Source organism: Rhineura floridana, chromosome 8, assembly GCF_030035675.1.
Source record: "Rhineura floridana isolate rRhiFlo1 chromosome 8, rRhiFlo1.hap2, whole genome shotgun sequence".
Taxonomy (NCBI): domain Eukaryota; kingdom Metazoa; phylum Chordata; class Lepidosauria; order Squamata; family Rhineuridae; genus Rhineura; species Rhineura floridana.
The window spans coordinates 3,674,386-3,691,532 of record NC_084487.1 but is presented as its reverse complement, the minus strand read 5'-3'; the positions used below and the strand labels follow the sequence as shown (position 1 = coordinate 3,691,532).

Here is a 17,147-nt window from a genome sequence, read left to right as displayed (position 1 = left end):
GAGCAGGGTCCCAATGTCTCCAGCATCCTACCAGCCAATCAGCATAAAAGGGGGGAAGAATCTTCTAACATGCTTCCTTGTCCTTTTCTGCTGATTGGAGGCAATTATTTTATTTATTTATTTATTATTTGATTTATGCCCCGCCCTTCCTTCCAGCAGGAGCCCAGGGCGGCAAACAAAAGCACTAAAAACACTTTAAAACATCATAAAAACAGACTTTAAAATACATTAAAACAAAACATCTTTAACAACATTTTTTAAAAAAGCTTTGAAGACATTTTTTTAAAAAAAAAGGTTTAAAAACACATTAAAAAGCAATTCTAACACAGATGCACTTAAAAAGGCTTGTTGAAAGAGGAAGGTCTTCAATAGGCACCGAAAAGATAACAGAGATGGCGAAGTCTCTTCTCAGTAGCTAACATTCTCCCCTTTCATGCTGATTGGCTCCTAGGGATGTCTGTTGTTGTGGGAAAAGGCATTAACAAGGATTTCATTCTCAACCCCACAGCAAAAAAAGGGGGGAGGCTTAGCTGTGACTAACATGAAGGGACCCTGCCCTTCTGAATCTGCCACTACGCTACTGAATGGCATTCTTTGCATTAGGCTGCTGGTAAGTCTTGGAGCCAGTGCCTGGGTGAGTGCATGAGCCAGGCCTCCTCTCAAGCGCACAGAGCTTAGGGCAGAACAAATGACTAACGGGCTGAACCTCTGCCATTGCCTAGATTTGGGCAAGCTCAGTGGCAGAGCACATGTCCTGCATGCAAAAGGCCCCGGGTTCAGTCCCTGACACTTCCAGTTAGGAGGACAGGGACGGACTCCTGCCTGATACCCTGGAGAAGCCATCGCTAGCCAGTGTGTCACCAGTGTGGCGCTCTGCAGACATTTTTGGGTTACAAACTGCCACCAGCCCCAAAAGCCAGCATGGCCAGCGGTCAGGGATGATGGGAGTTGGAATCCAACAGCATCTGGAGGGCACCACGTTGGCTACCTCTGGTAGGCTATGCGGAGCTAGATGGAGCAATGGTCTGACTTGGTAATAGAAGGCATCTCCTTATTTCTACATTTTGGCCCAAGTTGGCCATATTAGCTGATTCTGTCGTTACCGCCGGGATGTGACCTGTTGGGTTGGGTCCTCCTCTCCCCGTCCCTTACCCTAACAATGCCCCCCTTTTATCTGCAGGTGCCTGCCTGGGCCCCACCATCCAGATTGGGGAGGAGACGGTGATCACAGTGGATGCCAAGGCGGCAGGGAAAGGCAAGGTGACGTGCAAGGTTTCCACGCCGGACGGGGCCGAGCTTGACGTAGATGTGGTAGAGAACCACGACGGGACCTTTGACATCTACTACACGGCCCCAGAGCCCGGCAAATATGTCATCACCATCCGTTTTGGTGGCGAACAGATCCCCAACAGCCCCTTCCATGTGGTGGTGAGTTACGGGAAGCAGCCGGGTCATAACGGCTAGCCCAGGCCAAGTTGGGCCAGCACAACCGTGCGAAAGCAGCTTCTGTAATGCAGAGCTTTTCAGGTGGGGAGGGGGACATGGTCTTCCAGGAGTCAGCATGGCCCAAGTGCTTCCACAGCCGCTGTTCAGGCTGAGAAAGGAGCTCTGGGGCTGGAAAGGTGGGGTAGAAATGTAAGGAAGGACTAAATAGAGCTCTCTTCTTTCTGGGATGGTGGTGCTCCTGATCAGCCTTTTTATAGATGGATGGACGGATGGATGGACGGACAGACAGACAGACAGACAGACAGACAGACAGACAGACAGATAGATAGATAGATAGATAGATAGATAGATAGATAGATAGATAGATAGATAGATAGATAGATAGATAGATAGATAGATAGATAGATACATAGATAGATAGATAGATAGATAGATAGATAGATAGATAGATAGATAGATAGATAGATAGATAGATAGATAGATAGATAGATAGATAGATAGATAGATAATGAAGTGGCAGGGGGCCTCAAGGCACAGGTGAAACAGCAAACATCTAATATGTTTCAGTGATTTAATTTATTGTGCCATTTAAAACAAAATGAAACGGGGGCCAGAGTACCCCGATCTCCCCAGGGACTTTTTATTCCACGGTGGGGAGCCTTTGTCAGCCCAAGGGCCGCATTCTGTTCTGGGCCACCTTCCAGGGGCCACTTGCTGATGGTGGGCAGGGCCATAGGCAAATGTGAGCGGAGCAATGCATGTGAAAGTGGCCTTTGTACAGTAGGATAGTTTCCACACACAGTCACAGACTCCTGTCCATCCTCCGTCCAAACAAGCAAGAGACATTGCCAGAGTTCAAGGACACATTCTAGCCAGATGCAGACACAGAACCGTAGAATCATAGAGTTGGAAGGGGTCTATAAGGCCATCGAGTCCAACCCCCTGCCTAATGCAGGAATACATTCCACATACAAAGCAGGGCCTGTGAAGAATGGGGCCGGGGGGAGTTCTGAGGGCCAGACAGAGAGGCCTGGAGGGCCGCATTTGGCCCCCGGGCCTGAGGTTCCCCGTCCCTGTTTCATTCATTGGTCAGAACAGTGAAAAGTGGGAGCAGGCCGGCAACCTTCTCCTGGTGGCACTGGCCAGAATTCTGCCTGCCGATATTTCCATTAGTAAAAAAGGCTTGTTATTTTTTTTACGAAGTATAAAACCAGTTACACAAACATTAAAATAAAAGCATCCATCTTTAAAATACACGATAAACAACCCCTCTAAAACCGGAGAGGCTCAGGCAGAGAGCGATCAGGGGCAAGCCGCCATTCTTCTCTGCCCTGCCCCAGAGACTGTCACTGGCCAGACCGATGGAAGCGGTGCAGCTGCTCCTGGGCGAAGGCGGCTCCAACATGGCACTCAAGCTCCGCGGGTTTGTGTGACGCAGGCCCTTGCACTGACCTGTCCCTTGCTTCCTGCCAGGCCTGTGACTCCATCCCCCACGTCGAGGAGCCCGGCGACCCCGTCCAGCTCCACCAGCCCTTCCCGGCACACCACGCAGGCAGCTACCCCCCGCACTGGGTACCAGGAGCCTCCTCTTGCCTCTCTTTAGACTCCTCCTGCTCCTGCTGCCTCTCTCATTCTTTCTGGGGGAAGGGAGGGCCCCAGCTCCTTGCTCAAGCCCCACTTGATGTAGGCCCAAGCTGTTTGGGCTTGGCGTTCCCTGGGAATTTGCCCACATCTAGTCTCCCTCCCCCCACTTGCCATGGAGGCCTTTTTAGGCATGGGCAAAACAGTGTCACTGGAGACCCAGCCTGAGTGCTGCAACATTTGCTCACTCTGGAGCACCTTTTGGGATTGCAAGGGCTCCACCCTTTATGCACCCCCTCAGATTCTCAGGACTCCAGAGCTACTGGATTATGTCTGTTCAGAGCACCTCTGAATAGTTTTGCATCTGGTTTCAGTGCTGTGGTTTTGTCCAAAGGGTTCTGGGAATGTGTAGCTTTGTGATGTTACTGAGAATCATCAAAGAACTCCAGTTTTCCAGAGAACTAGGATAGTTTAACAGGCTTGAAACTGGATTAACGTAGTGCTGACACAGGGCTCATCTACATGGTGGTTTACTGTGTGCTTAGTGCTACTCATATCTTTAAATTTGCATGGTTCACATAACGTTACCAGCTAACAAGCTGTCATACAGTTTCCCCCCTGTAAATCTGTAGTAAGTAACCCAAATTACTGATAATGGAAAGGGAAGAAAAAAAGTCTTCACTCTATACCTCTAGTGCTTGCAGACACTTTGATCTGATGCTTTTAGGTGGGTGTGTCAATCGTTCCCCTGTCCATGACCACTTCTTCCAACTCCGTTCATTTTATTTCCTGTAGGCTGACAAGCAACTTCTGGCTGCTCTCCTCTGTTCTGCTGACCTTTTTTAGGTTGCTGCAACCAGTGCCTTTATTTTCTTTTTCCTCCAACTTGTATGCAAAAGCATAACACTGCTTAAACAAAGATTTGTATTTCATCTGTATCCCACCAGGGAAAACACAGATATTTGCACTTCTGGGTTTTTTTTAAAGGAACCTACTGCAGCTGTAGAATAGACTGAGCATACCTGGTCACCTAGCAACCAGAGGGAGTCGAAATGTATAGAGGGCAGGGCCACAAGGAAAAAACAAGACTAATCCTCCCCAGAGGAATGCCTGCTTGCTTGAATAGGAAAAAGCAATTGGCAGCTAACTTTTGAGCAGGAACTGTGGACAATGCAAATGAACAGCGAAGGTAAAATAAGTTTATTTCCTGTGAAGAAATGCTCCCATGCAGATGAGCCCACAGCCTCAGGTTCCAAGAGCCCCTGATGTTTATTTTTAGATTTATCATTTTTAGTGTGCAAACGCACCGTTCCAGTTCTTTTTGCAAGGCAGACAGTTGATGGGCCGATGCCATGGTCCATCTGCCATCCCTGGCATTTCTCCACCCATTGCCATGTCCTCTCCTCTTCCCTTGGGATGTTTTACTCTCTCACTGCCTCCACCCCATTTCTTGCAGCTCTGTCTCTTTTGGCCTGCATGCCCCTCCAGTTCTGTTTGAGAGGGTGCCCCACTCTCCTTCTCACTTGCTTCACCTCGGATGCTCATCTTCTCTCTGTCTGTACTTAGCTCTCTCTCTCTCCCCCCCTCTCTTTCTCGCCTTTTCTGCCCCACCCTTTCCCCCTTCCCCTCCTCACCAGGCTACGGATGAGCCCGTCGCCCCTCCGGAGAGTGTGGATTCCATGCTGCGCCCCTTCAACCTTGTCATCCCCTTCACTGTGCAGAAGGGAGAGATCACAGGTAGGGGCTGGGTTGATTGATGAGATCTGTAGTCCAAAACAGCTGGAGGGCACCGTCGGGTTGAGGAGGGCTGGTGTGGAGCATGGGATGTTTGGGGTGGGTGTAGGATAAGAAAAGGCCAGTGCCCACCGCCACTTTGCATGTACCCCATGCCATTTTTGTTCACCAACCAGGCGAGGTGCGGATGCCTTCTGGGAAGATGGCTCGGCCTCATATCACCGACAACAAGAACGGCACCGTGACGGTCAAATACGCTCCTGTGGAGAAAGGTCTGCATGAGATGGACATCAAGTACGATGGCAACCACATCCCAGGTGAGAGGAAAACGGCTTTGGGGGCCCAGGTTGACCCTGGATGGCAGCATCAGTTGCGGCAGGTTCCTGCAAAACATTTTGCGTGCAGTTGACCTGGATTTTCAAAATGTGACTCTAGAATTCCAGTTTTTTGATAAACTCTTTAAAACAGGGATGGGCAACCGTACTCAGCCCAAGGGCTGTGCTTGATCCTGGACAACCTTCTGGGGGGGTCACATGCCAGTAATGGGCAGAGCCAGAGGCCAAAGCGGGCAGAGCAACACACACAAATTTTGCCTTTGTACAGTAGACTAGTTTCTACACACACCTCCCTATAACCTCCATCAAGGTGAGCGAGAGGCACGATCAGAGTTCAAGGATCCATTCTAGCCAGGAAAAAATTTATCCAACTTCCCTTTGTTGAATTAATAGTTTATTTCGATCAAAGATCAGTACATAAAAAAGCATGAGTAAACGAGATCATATGAAGTACATAAAACCTTAAGTGAGTAAAAAGTACAAAATTAAAATTAGTATAAAATTTCCTATATAAGGTCATTTATCATTGTTTTCCGACATGTGATAGCAGCAGCACAGAAACCAGCCACTCTTACTGTACCCTGTGGACTCCTGTCTGCCAGTAAGTGAGTTGAGTAAAGCTCACTAGGTAAGTCCGGGGTGCTTTGTAAAATTGGGGAAATAAGAGAGTGGCAGAGATCCCTATAAAAGGCACAGTACAATAAAACGTGACCTGCAGTCTCCACTTCCTCCGTTCCACATGGACAGACCCGTTCGTGATAAGGTACCTTCTATATCTTCCCTCCAGGAGGGTGGATGGGAGTACATTAAACCTGGCAGTGGTAAAAGCTCTTCTGTATTTAGGGATATTCAAATTTGTTAAGTAATGCACTTCCCTTTGTTTAATTGGATCTCCTTGCCCAGGAAATGTCCCAAGAAGATCGTGCACAAAAGTGTCCAAGGGTGCCCTTGCTGGACCAAAAACCTAATTAGGCAGGGAGATTGTTGGGAGTACAAGTGCGACCTGCAACAAAATGTTGCAGCATTTGATTATTTCATTATTTCTAGACCAATGCTCAGGTTTAACCATCCCAAGTTGGTTCTCAATGTATTGAAAGTTCATATTTCATTATAACTTATTAGCATCCATAAGGTGGAATTCAATACTAGCTCTACTCAGAGTCGACCCATTGAGATTAAAGGAGTGAAGTTAGCCATGGCTATTAATTTGAATGGGTCTGCTCTCAGCAGTTGACTACAACCCAGAATCTAACAATATTATGGGTTGTATCCAGTGCTATTTCTATTCAGAGTAGACTGACTGAAATAAAGGCCATGGCTAACTTCACTCCTTTAATTTCAAAGGGTCTACCCTGAGTAAAGCTTAGTTGGCTACAACCCTAAGAGAGCAGAAATTAAACAGTATGTATATTTTAAAAAAATAGGTAGCACGGAATGAAAAATTAAGGATAAAAGCAGTTAAATGAAGAATGTTAAAATGCCAATTAAAAGCAGTTTGAAACAAACAAGTCCTCAAAGCCCATTTCAAAAAACTTTGCTGTAGTCTGGAATGCTCCTGTTTACTGTTCCAGTCAGCCAGCTGTGTTCTCCTTCAGTGTAGTGTAGTGGTCAGAGTGTCAGACTAGGACCTTGAGACACCAGGGTTCAAATACTGACTCATCCATGAAACTCACTGGGTGACCTTGCGCCAGTCACTGTCTCTTAGCCTAACCTACCTCACAGGGTTGTTGTGAGGATAAAATTGGGAAGGGGAGAGCCATGTTTGTACGCCACCTTGAGCTCCTTGGAGGAAAGGTGGGATATAAATGTCATAAATTTAAATAAATAAATAAATAACACTCGTTTCAGTTCTCCTTCTCCGCCTGGTTTTACGATCTCCATCCCAACAGTCAGTCACTGGGCTGTGTAGGGTTTTTTTCTTTTTGTAGTTTGTGTGTGTGTGTGTTTGTAGTTCTGCAAATCTCAGCCCTCTGCCAAATTTCCAGAGACCTTCCTTTTGTGCATGGTTACGTGCACATTGGCACTCACCCTTGAGCACCAGAAACAGGGAATTGTAGCCATGTTTGGTCTTCCGCCAGGAACCTTCTGCTGATCCAGCCTCATCGTTTCTCCTTTCTGTGCCTAGGAAGCCCGCTTCAGTTCTACGTGGATGCTATCAATGCCCGCCACGTTAGTGCTTATGGGCCTGGGCTGAGCCATGGCATGGTCAACAAGCCTGCGACCTTCACCATCGTCACCAAGGATGCTGGAGAAGGTAAGCCTGAAGGGTCCCTAGAGCTTAGTGGTGGAGGCACGTACATCTTTTGTGTGCAGAAGATTCCCTGGGTCCCAAGCTGGATTCTAGATTCTAAGGCAGCTTTTTCCCAGCTGGTGCCCTCCAGATATTTTGGACGACAGCTCCTGTCAGTCCCAGCCAGCACGGCCATATGATGCTGAGGCTGATGGGAGTGATAGCCCAAAACATCTGGAGGGCTCTAAGGCTTAGAGAGCTCCTGCTGGTCAGAGTAGATAGGGCAAGGCTAAATGGACCAGTGGTCTAACTCTGCAGAAAGCAGCTTTCTTAAGAGTCAAAACTGGTGGCATGGACAGTGGGGGAAGGACAGCTGCAGGGAGGTTGTTTACTGCAGAGGTCATCACGGCAGGGAGTTGAGGCAAGAACCTAAGAAGAGTCTGGCTGCTGGATCAGGCCAGTGGCCCATCTTAGTCCAGGATCCTGTCCTCACAGCTGCCAACTAGACGCCTGTGGGAAGCCCACAAGCAGGACTTGGGCACAACTGCACTCTCCCCTCCTAGGGCTTCCAGCAACTGGTATCCAGAGGCATACCTACCTGGATCTCCTCTGCACGTAGGGCTGGGGATATCCCTCGTCTAAAACCCTGGACAGCTGCTGGCAGTTGGTGTAGACCAGTGGTGGGGAGCCTGCAGCCCTTCCGATGCTATTGGACTCTGTCAGCCCCAGGAGGCACGTCCAATAGTCAAGGGTGATAGGGAGGATGTGTCTGTGACTGACTCGGCAGGGCAGGATCTCTAAAGCAAGGAAAATAGCAGAGCTCGTCTATGATCGCTGGGAGAAAGGTTGGGTCTAGAAACCTGGCTTTGTGGGAGGGCTCTGACCAGCTGTCCTTCTCCCCCCCAGGAGGCCTGTCTCTGGCTGTGGAGGGCCCCTCCAAGGCTGAGATCACCTGCAAAGATAACAAAGATGGCACTTGCACTGTCTCCTACTTGCCTACGGCACCTGGGGATTACAACATCATTGTGCGCTTCGACGACAAGCACATCCCCGGCAGTCCCTTCACTGCCAAGATCACAGGTGAGCCTTCCCCCCCACCCACCCCCACCCCTGGGGCCTTTTTTGAAGCCTCTTCATCCCAATCTGCACTCCTCCCAACCCCCCCAAATACACACCTGACTTGCCAATCTCAGTCGCTGACGTCTTCCTCTGCCTTGTCTTCCTACGCCAGGCGACGATTCCATGCGCACCTCCCAGCTGAATGTGGGCACCTCCACGGACGTGTCCCTGAAGATCACAGAGAGCGACCTGAGCCTGCTGACGGCCAGCATCCGGGCGCCCTCTGGCAACGAAGAGCCATGTTTACTCAAGCGCCTGCCCAACCGGCATATTGGTGAGCCAGCCAAGGGGCTGGGGCTTTTTTTTGTTTTTGAAGCCTTCTTAATAAATAAGTGGAGACCTGTAAAAATCCACAGATTTTTTTTTTAAATTTGCAGTATCTGCTCTGTTGCCATTGCAAGCATACAGTGGTGACTGGTGGCTCCGATGTCAGTGGGGCAGCGAATCTGCTCTGGGCTTTAGTCTAAATGTTCAAGCACCTTGGACAGCTCCTTGAAAGTTTGCACTAAAGCCCAGAGTGGATTCACTGTTCCACTGAAATAGGAGCCACCTGTCTCCACTGTGTATACTCACACCCCTCTCACACTCTGTTCACACAATTCAGCCTTAACTACTGACAGCGTGGCTTCTTCCTTTCTCTCCACAGCCCCATCTTCCCCTAGGCCTTTTGTGCTTTTTGGAGCAAGGTGATCCCTGGTCTGGGGGCAGCCACAGAGAAGCCCCTCTCTCCCCTTGGCCCACCCAGCCATGCTTCTACCCTAGGTGGATCTTTCCACCTCATTTTTCTTGTTGATTTAAAAAATAATAATTTGCACTTGTTAGTTGCTTTCTACAACAAAAAAAGTCTCGAAGCGACTTAACAACAAAATAAAATACAGTGGTCTTGTAAACCACTAAGAAGTATTTTATAGTCAAGCGGTAAATACATAAATAAGACAGATAAAATCAATAAAAACAGTGTACAATACAAAGTTCTTACAATGCAAATCTTTGGTTTATTGCTAAGGGATTATTTTATTTATTTATTTATTATTTGATTTATATCCCGCCCTTCCTCCCAGCAGGAGAAAGACAAGCAATGCAATGCAACCTGCTTAAGACACCAGCAAAGAGGGAAAGTTTTTAAAACTCACAAATATCCCACTCTGGAGTGGATGCATGCTGCTCTGGGGTAGTTGCTGACCCCTAACCCTAGGACACTTATTGCAAATAAAGAACCACAAATATTGATTGCATAGACTTGCCTTTAATTCCTCTCCTCTCACTGTCCTTTGCCTCTGCTGGAGCACTGTAGCAGCAACCATCTTTGTCTCCTCTTGAGCCACCAACATGTGACCCTGCTATTGCCCCATGACTTCATTTGGAGTGCATTAGAGTTAATTGAACAGCAGTGCTGTGTGCTAATGGCTATTCCTTTAATTGTCAGTAGATGGCGCTAATGCTATGCCTAATTCCGATATAGTTGGCGTTGCTCAGATGGGGTTAGGCTTCTACAGCAACTGTGCCAGGCCTCTTTCTTGCAACTCCCTTCCTTAGCCCATTGCACTGACTGTTTCCCTCCCTGCCCCTCTGCAGGCATCTCCTTCACCCCCAAGGAGGTAGGGGAGCATGTGGTGAGCGTGAAGAAGAGCGGCAAACACGTCACCAACAGCCCCTTCAAAATCATGGTGGGACAGTCGGAGATCGGCGATGCCAGCAAGGTCAAAGTGTCGGGCAAGGGGCTCGTGGAAGGGCGCACTTTCGAGGTGTCCGAATTCATTGTTGACACACGCACCGCAGGTGAGAAGGTGGGGGAGTCATGGCGAATCAGGGAGGGATGCAAAGCTCTTGAAACCGGAAAAAAACACATCTGTCGGTCCAGGGGTAGGGAACCTTTTTCAGCTCAAGGGCTGCTTTCCCTTCTGAACGACCTTCCAAGGGCCACATGCCAGTGGTGGGTGGGGCTAGAGACAAAAGTGGGTGGAGCAACACATCTGAAATCTACCTTTGTACAGTTAGCTGGGTTTCTTCACAGGCCCTTCTCTACCCTCCATCCAGACGAGCGAGAGGCATTATGAGAGGTCAGAGACACATTCCAGCCAGGCAGAGTCACTCGAGGAGTGATGCAAGGGCCAGTGAAGGGTGTGGCCTGGAGAGAGTTCCAAGAGCCAGACAGAGAGGCCTGCATTTGGCCCCTGGACTTGAGGTTCTTCACTGCTGTGTTACTCAAACAAAAGCACTCCAACATTGCATGCAGGAAGACTGGGGAATCCAGGCCATTAGTCTGGCCCAGTTTAGACTGACACCTACATTTTTCTCAGCTAAGCAAGGCCTGACTCCAAAAAAGGCGATGCTTAAGCATTTGAACTGTTCAGGAATCCCAAAGGGAAAGAGATGTGCCTGATACCACCTGATTTGTTTCATCTCCAGGCTACGGTGGCCTAGGCCTGTCCATCGAAGGCCCCAGCAAGGTGGACATTAACTGCGAGGACATGGAAGACGGGACTTGCAAAGTCACCTACTGCCCTACTGAGCCTGGCAATTACATCATCAACATTAAGTTTGCTGACAAGCACGTACCAGGTGTGTGGCTCCCACCCTGCCAAGCCTTTCCACGGGCTGCTTGTCTCTCCTTCATGTTAACTTCAAGATTCTAGTCCTCAGGCTTGTCTCTCCTTCTTGTTAACTTCAAGATTCTAGTCCTCAGGCTTGTCTCTCCTTCTTGTTAACTTCAAGATTCTAGTCCTCAGGCTTGTCTCTCCTTCTTGTTAACTTCAAGATTCTAGTCCTCAGGTTTAAATCCTCCCTGCTTCCCTGCCTCAGATTATACTCAAAGCCTGTACTCGTGACAACCTCTGGTTTGTTTTACACAACTGAGGGGTGAATCAAAGGCTGAAGTGAGAGGAAAGAGCAGGAAAAGTGAAATCTATCTCCCTGCCATCTAGGCCAAATGATCCCAGAGTAGAAACGCATGGCGTAAAAATGTATTACCACCCAAAACAATTCCAAAGCAATAAAATACGCAATTGTCAGTGCTCTGCTAAAAGGATGATAAATGGGCATACCTTCCTGAATCAAAGGGTCAAGTAACCTCACTCTGCCCCAAAGGCCTGAGTAAGGAGGTATGTCTACAGCTGCTGACAGAAATGTAATAAAATGTGTACTTGTTGCACCGCAGAGGGATGGTCATTCTAGAAGCGGGGAGTCACAACAGAGAAGGCCCTCTTGTGCAGCGCCCCCCTGAACAACCCCCAGCTGTGGGATCACCAGCTGGGTCTCCCCTAGAGAACTTAATTCACAGGCAGGTCAACACAGAAGGGGGTGCTGTTTCAGATGTTTGGGCCCCAAATCTCTTAGGGCTTTATATGTCAACATAAGCACCCTGAATTGGGCTTAGAACTGAATTGGCAACCATTGCTGTTCCCTTAACACTGGTATTACATGACTTCAGCCAGATGGGTCTGTTAGCACTTTGGTTGTTGCGTTCTGCATGAGATGCAGCTTCTGATCATCTTCAAGGGCAGCCCCACATGGAGCACGCTGTAGTAGCGTAGTTCAAAGATTACCAGAGCATGGGTTCCTGTGACCAGCTTTTCTCTGCCTCGGAACAGCTGTAGCTGGAGAATCAGCACGAGCTAGAAATGAGCACTTCTAGCCAATGAGGCCACCAGTACTAAGCTGGGTCAAGGAGCACCCGCAAGCTAAGTACATGCTCTTCCAAGGGAAGTGTAACCCCATCAAGAGCAGGCCAACTTCCCAGTTCACAGCGCCTCCATTCTGTCTGGTTTCAGCTTCAGTTTATTGGCCATATCCAGCCCGTTACTGCCTCTAGAAACTGCTCCGGCACCTGAGACTAGTCCCCTGCAGGTGGAAGGTGGAATGGCAAAAGGATCTCAGGATAACCGCTGTACTTTCCCTCCTCTTTCAGGAAGCCCTTTCACTGTGAAGATGACAGGCGAGGGGCGCATGAAGGAGAGCATCACCCGCCGGCGTCAGGCACCATCCATCGCCACCATCGGCAGCACATGCGACCTGAACCTTAAGATCCCAGGTAGGGATGAAGCTGAAGGCCCAGGAGCTGAATGGCAGAGGGTTGTTACCGTTAGGGACTTTCCTTTCCGTTTCCACTTCTATGCACTGTCCCCCTTTCTGTTCCATCTTTGGTGCGGTCCAGGCTGGAGCTGAAGTAACATTTTTGCACAATTATTGGAATCCCAACATTTTTAAGAAGAAAAAAGTTTTGCCTTTTTTTTGTTGAGCAAACAATCGTATTAAATTCAGTTCTTTTCACCCAGCTCATTTCTGGAAAACAACAGATCCACCCCAGATTCAGGACCCCCCAAAGTCTGAACTCTGAGAATATGGATGTTGTTTGTAAGTTGCAAGCAAATTTTGGATTTAGGGGAGAAAATTGGTTTAGGTTATTTGTTTATTTTTGGTTCCAAATTCTGGTTTCAGCCGACAGTTGCTTATTTCTGCCTTGGAGCCCCCAAAGGCATCTTACTATTCCTTGATTCCCTATATTATTCCTACACACAGTATAGAGGGATCACATATCAGAGAGTTCCCAGGCTGGCCCAATAGGCAGAGAGAGGCGACTTCAGCTACTTGTGGCTGGGGGACTAGTTTTAAGGACATCCAAGTGACAAAAATGGTTCACCACCTAAGATGATCATTGTCCGAGGCGAACTCAGTTGGAGAGTGGCTGGCAAGGATCCCAAATTCTGCCAGCTGAAAACCTGTTCCGTAACTGGGACAAATGGTCACACAATTTGGGTCATTTTCCCCACACACTGACTTCCCCTTCTAGATTGAGCTGCAGAACTTGGTCCTGGGGTGCATGGTTGGCAGAATGTGGAGAGTTGCATTTAATGTGTGGGTGGCCATAGCTCAGTGGTAGAGCATCTGGTTTACATGGTCTCAGATTCCATCTCTAGCATCCCCAGGCAGGGCTGGAAAAGACTCCTACCTGAACCCCAGGAAAGAAGCCACTGCTAGTCCGTGTCGACAGCACAGGGCTAGATGGACCATCAGTCTGCCTCTGTATAAGGCAGCTTCCCATGTTACCATCAGGGACCAAGGAAGGAAGACAGAGGTTCAGGGGGGAAACAGAAGAATGTGGGTGCCACTAGCTAGGCTTTTGCAGGGGAAGGGGAGGAGGGAGATAAAAGGGTCTTAAGGCCGTGGGCACATCTAGCCCCTGGTTATGGAGACGTTTCCTCAGCTCTCATCTGGTTTCTAAGTCTATAACAATATCTGTGACAGTGAGGGCTAGCAACTTGCCTTTTAGAAAGTGATGTTCTCAGGATTCCGCAGAGTCCACCAATTCTGTGTAAGGAAACATATTTTATGATGCATGTGGCAGACATGGCAATATGCATAGTTTGCCTTGGGGAGGAGAGTTTCTGGTTCAAGGATTGGCTGGCACAGGGTTGTCTGAAATTTTAGGACCTCACACTCATTTTCTTCCTCCTCCCCCTCATGGCCCTGTTTCTAACCTGCATCTCCTCCCCTCCCCCTGCTTGCTTCTATTTTCCCTCCAATGTTGCCGCCGGCGCAGGGAATTGGTTCCAGATGGTCTCAGCCCAGGAGCGGCTGACGCGCACCTTCACGCGCAGCAGCCACACCTACACGCGCACCGAGCGGACGGAGATCAGCAAGACGCGCGGCGGCGAGACCAAGCGCGAGGTGCGGGTGGAGGAGTCCACGCAAGTGGGCGGGGACCCCTTCCACAACGTGTTTGGAGACTTCCTAGGCCGCGAGAGCCTTGGCTCTTTTGGAAGCATCGCCCGGACCCAGGAGGGTGCGTGGGCCTTGTGGGCTTGCAGTGTGTGGGGGTGTGCCTCGCGCTGGGAGGGAGCATGAGGTGTGCTGCATGTGTCTCACATGGGGAGGAATGCTCCTGTGTGTGTGTTCGCATGGTGGGTCTCTGCTGTCTCTGGGTGGGGGCAAGTCCTCTCTCAGAGGTTTACCTGCTAGCATATGGCAGTCTAGAAGGATTAGGCTCCTCCCCTTGCCTTCAAAGGCTCCACCCACTATTGCTGCTACTTGGCTCGTGATACAATGAGGAACTAGTCTACCTTTGCAGGAGAATGTTGTGTTGTGGACTGTGCCACTTCAAAAAGCAGGAGTGGTGCGTGCACCATTTTTTGATGCTCCTTTACAAATAAACAACAACCCTAGTCCGTCAGGGGAAAAGGGCTAGCCCAGTTAACTGGGAGATAAGGTTGTGCATTGTCTATGCACAGGTCTGTAAAGCCAAGCTTGTTAGCAGTCCAGGTTTAAGCAAAGGTGTCTTGATCACCAAGCAAATAAATGTACAGCTTGCAAAGTGGTTTCCTTCAAGCTCAGCTCTTAGAAAGCTTGCGTTAATTGCCAGTGGCTTGACATCAAGATATCGCTTTGGAGGCAAAACCGAGGATCTTTGAGTTGAAAGTGAGAAGGGGGAGACCAGTTTTAAAGCTAGGTGTCCTGCTCAGAATGTGTGTGTGTGTGTGTGTGATTTTGAAGGTCCCCAGCTATGGACATGCTCCTGTACGTCAGAGGCTTGTAAAGGTGGCTTCTTCCACGCATTGCACAAGAATGTCACTTGCTCGCTATTAGTGGTTCTAAAGCTGATGATATTCTCTCTGTGTGTGTGTGTGTCAAATTCTGTGCTGTGAATGAATTTACAAAAGCATGAAATTTGTGTACACAGCCACACGTGGTGCATTTTATCCCGGCTTCAGTGTCTGATCTTTTGCATAACTGAATCTTTCCACAAGTGGTAAAGGGAAGTGATGGAAAGGAGATGTGAGGGTGGACCAGAAGATGAGGGCAGAAGCCCCCAGATAATGGAAGTTTTGCCAAGGCCCCTCTGATTTTGAAGCCTTCAGCGGATGCAGCGTACTTACTTTCAAACAGGTCTTTGCAGTCATGAGGGCTACAAGCACGCATTTTTGTTTTCAGTGAATAGTAGGATATGAACATCCCTGGTCAAAGCGCCGGGTTGCTTTCACTGGTGAGGCTGCATGCGTGTGTGGGAAGCAGAGGCCACTCAGGATTGGTTGAGCCTTTTTGCAGCCCTCTCTGCTTCTGATTGTCCTGTCCACCTGTGCTCTTTCGCCTGGTCTAGGTGAGGCGGGCTTGCAAGCCATGACTGCTCAGGTGACCAGCCCGTCAGGAAAGATGGCTGAGGCAGAAATCATTGAGGGCGAGGACAGCGCCTACTCGGTGCGCTTTGTGCCGCAGGAGATGGGCCCCCACACTGTGAACGTCAAATATCGTGGCCAGCACGTGCCCGGCAGCCCCTTCCAGTTTACCGTGGGGCCTCTGGGAGAAGGGGGTTCCCACAAGGTGCGAGCAGGAGGCACTGGCCTGGAGAGGGGCGTGGCTGGAGTGCCAGGTAAGTAAGTGATGCTGAGCATGCCCTTGAGAGGGGCGCACTAGTCCCCTCTGCAACATTGCAAAGGGGTCGTGCATTAGCAGCAACTTCTCAGAGTGGACAGAAGGGTTGTTGTGTACATTTCAGTCTTCTGCCCTGGATTCAGGAATGTCCAAAGCTGATGCAGTAAGACTTAAGATCCTTCTCAGAGGCCTGGGTGAGATGAAGGGAATGGCAGCTCTGTAAAAAAGGCCTGCCTTGCTCATCTCCGGAAGAGCATGCGCCCTGCCTCCTTTCCCAGGGATTTCGACTGATGCCCACTCTCTTTCTTGCTCTGTCTGCCTTTCTTCCCAGCTGAGTTCAGCATCTGGACCCGGGAAGCAGGCGCCGGTGGGCTCTCCATCGCGGTTGAGGGCCCAAGCAAGGCAGAGATTGCCTTTGAGGACCGCAAAGACGGCTCCTGTGGGGTGTCCTACATTGTCCAGGAACCAGGTAGGACTTTCCTTTTTGCTCCTACGGAGTGCGCAGGTGAATGACTGGGGAAGGGCTGTCGCTCAGCGGCAGGGCATCTGCTTTGCATGCTGAAGCGATTCACAACAAAGTAAAAGAAATGCAATAGTAAGATGGCGTAAGCATTATAAAAAATGAGTTTAACAGGACATGTTGAAAACAAACAGTCAATTTAAGAACAGCGTGTCACTGGCACTGCCCAAAAACCAAATGTCTTCTCCCAATATTGATAAGGTTGGCGGGCGCCAGGCAGGCCTCCCGGAGGGGGGGAACATTCCACAAAAGGGAGGTTACTGCCAAGAATGCCTGTTCTCTCGTTGTCAAAATCTGGACCTCCTGTGAAAGCCAGGCTATTAATGAAAAGCTCAGGGAAACAGGATTGTCTCTTGGTCAGCACCTGAAAGCTGATCGTGAAGGTGTTGGATGCATCTCCCAAGGAAGGGAGTTTCCAAGCCAGGGAGGTGTCATAGAACCCCCCCCCTCAGGTGCTGCCTAACCTCTGATAGCAGCGCAGCCTGGAGAAGAGCCTCATAGAATCATAGAATAGTAGAGTTGGAAGGGGCCTACAAGGCCATCGAGTCCAACCCCCTGCTCAATGCAGGAATCCAAATCAAAGCATTCCCGACAGATGGCTGTTGAGCTGCCTCTTGAAGGCCTCCAGTGTCGGAGAGCCCACCACCTCTCTAGGTCATTGGTCCCATTGTCGTATGGCCTCAGCCACAGATCATAACCGATAGGTAGGTTCTTTCAGGAAACCTGGTCCCAGCCCATTCCCAGCAGTCTTCCTCAACCCGGTGCCCTTCGGATGTTATGGGCTACAACTCCTATCAGCCCCAGCCAACACAGCTGG

At 49.4% G+C, this 17,147-nt stretch overlaps 1 protein-coding gene across 2 annotated transcripts in view; it reads left to right on the top strand.

Annotated features, from left to right (window-relative positions):
* FLNC (filamin C) overlaps positions 1-17,147 on the top strand; it is a 102,443-nt gene that overhangs the window by 77,569 nt on the left and 7,727 nt on the right. For both annotated transcript variants that reach the window (XM_061638007.1, XM_061638006.1), the window contains 12 exons: positions 1,181-1,428; positions 4,665-4,764; positions 4,938-5,078; positions 7,222-7,350; positions 8,233-8,406; positions 8,558-8,719; positions 10,021-10,224; positions 10,855-11,007; positions 12,353-12,475; positions 13,985-14,227; positions 15,539-15,808; positions 16,142-16,279. In XM_061638007.1, the coding sequence (XP_061493991.1) occupies positions 1,181-1,428; positions 4,665-4,764; positions 4,938-5,078; positions 7,222-7,350; positions 8,233-8,406; positions 8,558-8,719; positions 10,021-10,224; positions 10,855-11,007; positions 12,353-12,475; positions 13,985-14,227; positions 15,539-15,808; positions 16,142-16,279 (2,085 nt within the window). The remainder of the gene's footprint in view (positions 1-1,180; positions 1,429-4,664; positions 4,765-4,937; positions 5,079-7,221; positions 7,351-8,232; positions 8,407-8,557; positions 8,720-10,020; positions 10,225-10,854; positions 11,008-12,352; positions 12,476-13,984; positions 14,228-15,538; positions 15,809-16,141; positions 16,280-17,147) is intronic.